An 8,969-nucleotide genomic window follows, 5' to 3' on the forward strand; every position below is an offset into this window, starting at 1 on the left:
TTGATAAAAAGGTGAAATCTCTGCTAAAATCTTGTGTTTTGAATCAACATTCATATAAACTAATTCATGTCATTTCAGTGAGTCATCATGGCTGTGCCCTGAGTCCTCTGTTGCTTCAGATGAGGCTGATCCCCATGGATTTACACACATTCAAGTCACTTGTTTTAAATAAATGCTTCTATTTTAATTCAGTTTTGGTCTTCACTGTAACTGATGTGCAGGGGGACAATGAGTGTTTTTAAAGTCTGTTTACAGTCGGACCAAACTGCAGCCGAGTTTATTGTCGGTCCTTTTCCACCTCCGCCTCTCCAGGACAGCTCAGCTTGGCTCTACTTTGTTCAACACAGTTCGGGTTGTTTTCCAGTAACGGCTCCGGTGGGGGAAGGGTTCCAGTGTTGCCAGATCTCGCAATGGAAACAAGCAACCCGCTCTATGGAAACAAGCCCAACTGGCAACCCACCACACTGCGTAAACATACATTTATTATGGCATGACACATAAACAACAGCGAAATTATGATAAACACTCTGAATAACCTTTAAGCTCTGATTAAAAAAATACATTGTGTACTGGACATCTGTATGAACTTTCCCAGGATTCAGATGGCTGTAAGTCTTTGCATATTTGCAGCGGCAGCGGCGGCGAAGGGCACCGTGTGAAAACCAGCTGTGACAGTGAGAAACCAAATATTCAAGGTTCCGAGGGAGGGTCACACACTCGAGCAGCTGAGGATCTGGGTTTTGCTGGAGCGAAATTTCTTTTACCCACCATAACACTGCAGCCATCTAAACCTAATCCGAGGCACTTTTTTGATATCCTGTCCAATGCTCTGCAGAAAACTGGTCAGGGTAGAGCCTCAGCTGTTTCAGCCTCCAAGGAAACCCGTCCCAAACAGGTCGACAGTCTTAATTTAACACCAAAGCTGCTTGACAGATATGATATCTGTGCTCATCACTTACAAGAGGCTCTCCAATAACACGCAGAAGGTCTTTGAACATGCATGATTTATTCATGCCGTGCATTTTGATCTCGCTGTCAGTCAAAGTGGATCCAATGATTTCTCCACATTGGTCCACAGCACAGATTGATGTGGGACAGGCTGCACAGGTGGCTGTTTTTGGCTCATTTCTTTGTCTCCTTGTGTTTTGGGGCAGTGAAACCCATGTTTGTTGGCCTCATGGAAGAAAAAATGAATTATATCAGGACACTGAGTGAAAATCTACAGAACGCCTTCAACACATCTCCCATCTGAGGTCGGATCCATTCTTTCAGTGCGCTCTCTTTCTCCCACTCTTTATTATATTTTTTATCCATATTTTCCCCACTTCCTGGAGCTCATTCCTCCACAGTCTCGTCACTCTAGACTCTGATTGGCTGGTTGGTGTTGTGAACGACAGCAAGTTCGATCAGATCGTTTACTCGACTCCAGGTCACACAGTAACTGAACAACAGCTCCCAAAATCATATTATTTTCTACATATTTTTAAAATCAAAGCATCTTGAGTGGAGCCCCCTAGTGGTGGGCCACGATGTGAGCGTTTGTTAGGGTGCATGCCTGTCGCCTAGCCTACTTGGAAGGTGGAAGGGACAAACGACCTACAACCACCCGTCTTTTGCTTTATTGTGCAGAGCTCAGAGGTAATCGAGTTTCACCTGGAAAGAAAGTCGAGCCCAAATAAGAAACTTCACAATCAAAAACGAGCCTAAAAACTCGCAACCCGCGACTCAGAATAAAGATATGATAATAAGCGACCTTGGTGACACTGATGGGGTTCTTGTAAATATGGGCGGCACCACACTCTTTACCAGCTGGGGGCAGTAACGCTCCATTAAACACGTAGAAAAAAAAAAGACTGGGAAAATTCGGTGTTTCCATTACTCCTTTTTAAGAAGCACGAAAAGCAGTCATCACGCCAAATTATTTAAAAATGGCGGGTTGGGTTGTTGTTAGAGAGTGGTGCCTGTGATGCAACGGTGACTCCGCCCCCTGACCAGTGACCGTCAGTCTTCTGATGTCACGTTTTCAGGCCAGCATGGTACCCAGGGAACCACAGCGAAGTACGTTCTTAAAAAGGGGCTGGTTCCACGAATGGAAAAGCCTTGGAACCGTGGAGAACCGCGGAGAACCGAGTCTAACCGCGCTGCGGAGGCGCTCGTGGAAAAGGGCTACATCTGTCCTCCTGTTTTAAAGTTTCCAGGGCCCGGCCCCAATCATCACACTTCCACCCTCGTGTCCTTCAATATGTGCTATCAAACTCTGCTCCGAGTTCAACAAGTCAGAATTAAACACATCTGAACAGCCAGATATCTCCTAAAATGAATCTGGAAAGCCAAAATACCTAAACTGTACTTTTAAAATCGTGCTGGCACCTTCTTAAAATGCCAAAACAGCGACCGGCCCGCCATGTTGAATGTCACAGTTAGGACGCAGAGGCGCAAGTCAATGACGTCACCCGTTCTGTCCCAATTCTCCAATTTCTGTGTTCTTCTAACCTGAGTACACGCTTCATAGAGGAGCCATATTTCCTGCAAAAAATGCAGCATATGCACTTGGTGTGATACAGGAGTAATACAGGCGTGATGCAGGTGTGATACAGGTGTGATACAGGTGTGATACAGGTGTGATACAGGTGTGATACAGGAGTGATACAGGTGTGATACAGGAGTGATACAGGTGTGATACAGGCGCGATACAGGAGTGATACAGGTGTTTACCACAAAAATCTGAAAACAGGAAGTGGGAGGAATTCTAACAGACAATTTTAAATAAAGAAGAAGTGAAACATCTTCAGAGTGAAGGCCTACAGGAATGCATATCACCCGAGTTTTATGATCTTATGTTGAGAAATGTTTTGGTCTTACAGGTTCACCTGAGCTCCCTCTTCTGATGAAAATTAAAGAGTAATTCCACTTTTTAAATATAAAAAGAAGTAACTGACTGACTGCAACACTTCGTGACAGGAGGTTGGAGTTGAGAGAAACGAGTTTTCTTTTTCTTTTCATGGGAAATGAATCATCCTCCAGGAGGAGTGATAGGAGGAGTGATTCATTCAGCACTCAGCATCTTACTTCCTATAAGTCAGAGTGAGGCGGCAGCGTTTCGAGGAGACATGAGGATTTAGCGCCTGCATTCCTGAGTTCAGCACCAGAACCTCCCGTCCCACTCCCCCACAGCTTCCTGTCTTGTGTAACATGTCGGATCTTGAACCCTTCGCTTGAAGCCTCTCTCAGGTTGGACTTTGCTCTCTGGCTCCTGCTGCAGGCAGGAGATGTAAGAGTTTTCATCCGAGCTCAGAAACAGGCCAACATTTCAGTTTGTTGCCTTCAAAACATTCATATAAAAGGAATGCATGTCGCCCGCCACCTTTCATGACAGAGCTGTCATGAAAGGTGGAAAATGTTGCCGTTTGGTCGAATGACTTCCTGCCATGTTGTTGGAGCTCATGGATGAAGAGGATGACTCTCAGCTACTACCACACCAAGTTTTAGCTCTGGCTGAGTTACAGGTTGATTAGCTGTGGCGGCCATCTTAAATGGGGTTGACTCGAAAAGGTGATCAGGTGTCAGCGCTCAAGCAGTAAGTTTCACTCATCCGTCCTCCGGGTTCATGAGGGAGTTTGTGTAACGGTGCAGAACAACAAACACACACATGCACACACACACGTCAAGTCTTTTCAAACACCCAAAAGGAAAAAAACAAGGCTGTTTTTGTCCCAAGATGAGGATAAAATCCGAGTACATCATATGATTTTTGTGAGGTGCTGGAAAATCATGAAAACTTGCCCTTGAAAATGCCTTGAAAATGCCTTGAAAAGGTCTTGAAAAGGTCTTGGATTTGACGTTGGGGGAGGCGTTCTGACCCTGATCGATATGAGGATGGAGAAATTTTAAATATGACTCACTGGAGATGAATGTGGGTGGAAATCTCAAGGAATTTGGAGAATTCAAGTCTTTAGCACGGTGGTGGATTAATCATAGTACATTTTTTTTCTTCAGACAAGGTTGGGCTGAAAACCCAACACCACTGACACTGTTGGAAGTTTTCTAAGTTACCCAACTTAATAAAGAACCACACGGAGAGAGAAGGTGAATTGTCTTTCAGGAAACTTTTGCAAAAGGAGAAGTCACTCGAGCGTGACCATTCGGGTCAAACCCAAGCGAGTTCTCAAGTCCTGTTGCAGCAGCACTTTTTTTATTAGAAACAAGGAATGGGTGGGGGCTGAATCGGTCAAGACTGACGCTACTTGGGTGATTGGCTGGCGCCTGTAAGCACGATAAAATGTAAACATGATACGAATGAACTTAATATCTCTGACATTCAGTGACATGTAGGCATTAAAAACCCCAACACAAACAAACACCACTAAAAACCAAACCTCCTCGGTTGAAGTAAAGAGCAGAACACAAGCTGAAAGCTAAAATGTAGCTAAAAGCTACAGCCAGCAAAGCAGTGGCTAAAAGCTAAAACTACCAAAACTGCAGCTAAATGCTAAAGTTAGCATTACTAATTAGCATTGAACGTGGTCGTTTGTTTTAGATTCAAAGTCCAGCAGCTTCATCAGTTTGTTTCAGTTTCAGCATCAGACGGTTTGAGCTGAAGGAAGTCCAGCTAGGAAGGAAGGAAGGAAGGAAGTCCAGCTGCTGACCTTCATGGAGGAGAGTCCATTTCCTGCAGCTCCGGCAGCCAGGCCCTGCCCTTCCAATCAAAACATCACTTTTCTCCAAATCCTCTTCATTGTCAACACAAAAACTATTTCTGGAGTTCTTCCTTTCAATAATATCCAAACCATTCAGGCTCTTCCTGTTGGAAGCTTCGGACCGAAGGGGACAAACAAAGACTGCAACGCTCTGCCGAGAGGGTGATCGGCTGCAACCTCCGACCCGTACAGGACCTGTACGAGTCAAGCAGGTCGAATTGCAGCTGACCCCTCTCACCCTGGACACAGCCTGTTTAATCTTCTCCCCTCAGGCAAAAGACTACAGTCCATCTGGACCAGAACTTCCTGCCACATGAACAGCTTCTTTCCCTCAGCCACTAAACTGATGAACAACAGATAATTGACTCACAGCCACTTTATCCACCTGCCATAATGCTCATGTACACTTTAATTCATTTCTTTCTTGTTTCATGTTTACTTATTAATTTGTATTTGTTTTATTTGCACCAGAACGATTTCCTAGCCTGTAACTTGTTTACTGGCAATAAGGCGATTCTGATTCTGATTGTTTAACAAACAGCCGATCAGTTTTCATGTGATGGTTCAAGCAGATTTCTCACCCTGTCACACTTAAAACTCTTTCAAGCTTTCATCTAATTAATCTAAAACTAACTAATCAGCTTGTTTAAAACAAGAGCTTTTATTCTAAAACTGAGAGAGAACAGGCTGACTGCTGCCCTCTGGTGGCCAGAAGGACGTATTGCACAAACATAAATGGACTCAGTTTGAATAAAGAGATAAATATTTTTATTTACAAAACATTCTTTAAATAAAATAAAGCATTTTATCAACACAAGCAGCTGATTATTCTCAATTTGATTAACGTTTGTCTCCTAAGAGCTCAGTTTATCTGCTAATAACATAATTTATATATTAAATATTTTGAAAAGCAACTCCAAGATTTTCTGCTACATTTGCGCAAACTTTTAAAAACACTTTCCAAAGTGTGCGTTTGTCTGTTAGCAAAATATCTCATGAACCACTGGATGGATTTCAATGAACCTTTGGATGTACAACTGATTAAAGATGGCCACCAGAGCTAATAGACCTTAAACACAAAAATGACCATAATTCAGTCACTTTCGCTGATATTGAGCTCATAGTTGGTGTGGTAGTAGCTGAGGGTCACCTCCAACTCATGACCTGAGCACAGATTATGTCAGATCTTTGCAGCGGGTGATATGCATTCCTTTAAAGCAGCTAAAACAGCTAAAAGACTGAAGCTTCTGAACCGATCACACAGGAGCTCATCGTAACTTTCTACCAGACATGAAACAAAATGAGCTTTTACTATTTTTGTTTGTTTTTCTCTCATTTTATCCACATCCTGTTGCCAGAAAATGTAACTAAAATGTTTAATAATGATTAAAAAATTATCATTTTCTCTCTCTCATTCTGGAAAATGTCAACTAAACCAGAAAAGATGGAGAAAATGGCATCAAATAATGACTTTTAGGAAAACTTCCTCTGCATCTTGTTTAACTGGACGTTGTCACCCCCTAGTGGCGAGGAGTGGGTATTACAGCGTCAGGAGAAGAAGATAAATTGGTGAAGAGAAGTCCTGAATTTAAACCCTTTTAACTTTTAGTTCCTGCTTTAAAATGACAGTAAAATATGTTTCTGAAGGTTCGGTTATTAAAGGGAAACAGGATACGACCCAGATTCACTTCAGTCTCAGCTTTTACACCCTGATCAGAGGACTCTCAGCTACTACCACCAAACCTGTAACAGTCAGGAGCCTTTTTGTTGATTGACCAAAACTATTCTGTAAACGTTTGCCTGGAAGAGTCTCTGTTTGATCCTCGATCTGCAGAACGAAGCAAAACGTTGTTTTATTCACAATAAACGAGGATTTTCTTTGGCTCATTTGTGTCAATCCGCAGGGGCGGCCATCCTTGACCAGGCGCCGTTGTTGTAACTCCACCACTGATTGGATGAGAGTTCTCGTTTATCTGTGGAGGCTTCTGATTGGTCGATGTTTGAAGGCGCGACACGGCGTCGTTTTCCAGGCCGTAGACGACAGATTAACGTTGGATTCAACAGTCAGTTTGTTTTTATTCTTCTTCTGAAAACCCTCCCGGTTCTTCCAGGAACCCAGACGGGTTCCAAACGCATTTCTGATGGTTTAAATTTCTAGTTTTCCTGGCTCAGTGAACCTAGCCCAAACCCCAAGAAAAATTTGTTTTTTTGTGTTCACTAATATTATAAGAACATAAATAAATCAGCTGACTTTTCCTCTGCTTCAAAGCAAATTAGTACTTAGCTTTAAAATGCACTTTTTTAAAGACTGATAGCCTTCGGGGGTCAGGCTCATATTATATAAAATCTGCAGGAGCATTAATGATGAACGCTAAAGTTTCCCTCTGAGGAAGACCAGCAGAGCGAGGGGGCGATGAAGCTGGAGTTCAGACCGTCTTAAAGACAAACAGGTCGCTCTGAATCGACGTGCAGCAAAGATGCACATCCAGGGATTACAGAACGTTTCAGTAAGATCCATCCAGGGGTTCAGGAAATATTCTGCTAACAGACACTGCATCGCCACCTGCCGTTTAAGGTGGCGGCTGATAAAAAGACAGAAAGCATCAGTGGCACCTTAAAAGCCGGGTGACTAACTGCTTCAAAGTTCTCCAAGAAAATCAACGCTTAAAGCTGCCACCTTCTGCAGAAAGTGTCGTTTCTAAACCTGCTTCTTTGTGTTCATCTACTGTCTTCACAGGACATCCCATAATACAACCAGACTTCAGGAGAAAGGTCAAAGGTCAGGAGAGGGAGGGTTTAGGCTGGTATTTCACCCGGTTGAAGTCGTCGACGGTCGTTTCCACCGGCGGAGACGTCCAGCGTTCCTCCAGGCCCAGAACCAGACACAGAACGATGGCCGTTATCTGCGAGAGGGTTTACACAACACACCCAGATATTTTACTAACAGGAAGCAAATCAGGTCCGCGGAGGGGCGCCGTCACAATGTTTATTTTGTGTTCGTTTGTCTGTTAGCAAAATATCTCATGAGCCTCCGGACGGATTCTGATGAAACTCAAAGTAACCGGTTAGTCGACCCCATCCAAGATGGCTGCCACAGCTAACCTTAGCAAAGAAAAGATGGCTAAAGCTCAGTGACTTTTACAGACACGGAGGTGAAACCTGGGGTGGTAGTAGCTGAGGGTCATCCTCAAAACCAGGCTGGCGGGCGACAAGCATTCCTCGGTTTTTAGCACAGATACAAACGAACCAAACGAACCAAACTTTAACTGTTTTTAAGAACAAGAAGTTCGACAAAACTTCTAAAAGTAAACAGAAGGAATAAAAACAAAAATGTTAAATTCATCCAGAAAACCAGAAACATGTTTATAAACTTCAAATCTCTTCATATAAAATCAACTGTTTTAGTTAAATTTCTTTAAATCTTGAATCAGTTTGTGTTAAAATGAGAAATAAAAATAATATTTAACACATTTAAAGGCTAAGTATTCATTTAAATCTTCAGGTTTTAGTTCTGAGGCCTGATTGTTGAGACATTTTGTTGCCGTTTCAAACATTAAAGTCAAACTAAAGAAAAAAAGACTTTAAAGTTCAAAGAAAGAGAAACTCGGTCTGAATTAGTGCTGATGTTAGCTTACCAATATTGTGGCTAAAGTTGAAATGATCCCGATCCTGAGTTTGATGGGGAAACTCAGGTAGCTCTTCAGGATGGGACCACACGGCTGAAAGCACAGAGGTTAAAGGTCAACGGGCTTTTTAGCCACATTCAGGACATAAAGAAGAAGAAATATATCCTGAAACAAGTCAGAGCCAGGAAGAAGGGAGAAGAGTTTACCTTGGAGTGGACCCAGATTTGGGTCGATGTTCTTGGCTTCAGAAGCTGAAGGCCGTCGACCATCACACAGGAAGCATCTGTGCTCGAGTTCCTGATCTGAGATCTGCAGGACAGAAAGTAAACATCAGGAACTCTGGAAGAGCAGGAAGGAAACGTTTCATCCTTTTCCTGAGTGGAAACTTTTCTCCTGCCAGCAGCAGGACTTCAACAAGATATTTCCTACTGAATAAATATTCATCCATCATCCATCCATCCGTGCATCCATCCATCCATCCAACCATCATCCATCCATCCAACCATCATCCATCCATCCAACCATCATCCATCCATCCATCATCCATCCACACATCCGTCCATCCATTCTCTTCCTCTTATCCGGGGTCGGGTCGCGGGGGCAGCAGCCTCAGCAGGGAGACCCAGACTTCCCTCTCCCCAGCCAC

The 8,969-nt window shown here is 43.3% G+C and overlaps 1 protein-coding gene across 6 annotated transcripts in view; it reads right to left on the minus strand.

Annotated features, from left to right (window-relative positions):
• The window catches only part of LOC108250259 (23 kDa integral membrane protein-like), a 31,738-nt gene that overhangs the window by 10,717 nt on the left and 12,052 nt on the right, over positions 1 to 8,969 (minus strand). For 5 of the 6 annotated variants that reach the window (XR_005234415.1, XM_037981224.1, XM_037981221.1 and 2 more), the window contains 2 exons: positions 8,530 to 8,632; positions 8,333 to 8,416 (listed from right to left, as the gene is read on the minus strand). Coding sequence is in view for 5 of the 6 variants with exons in the window: in XM_037981224.1 (XP_037837152.1) it covers positions 8,333 to 8,416; positions 8,530 to 8,632 (187 nt within the window). In the remaining variant the exon portion in view is untranslated. Of the gene's footprint in view, positions 1 to 5,448; positions 7,601 to 8,332; positions 8,417 to 8,529; positions 8,633 to 8,969 lie in introns of those variants that run through there. The other variant, XM_025002497.2, reaches the window with a different exon arrangement.

The sequence above is a fragment of the Kryptolebias marmoratus genome, linkage group LG18 (assembly GCF_001649575.2).
Source record: "Kryptolebias marmoratus isolate JLee-2015 linkage group LG18, ASM164957v2, whole genome shotgun sequence".
NCBI classification, from domain to species: domain Eukaryota; kingdom Metazoa; phylum Chordata; class Actinopteri; order Cyprinodontiformes; family Rivulidae; genus Kryptolebias; species Kryptolebias marmoratus.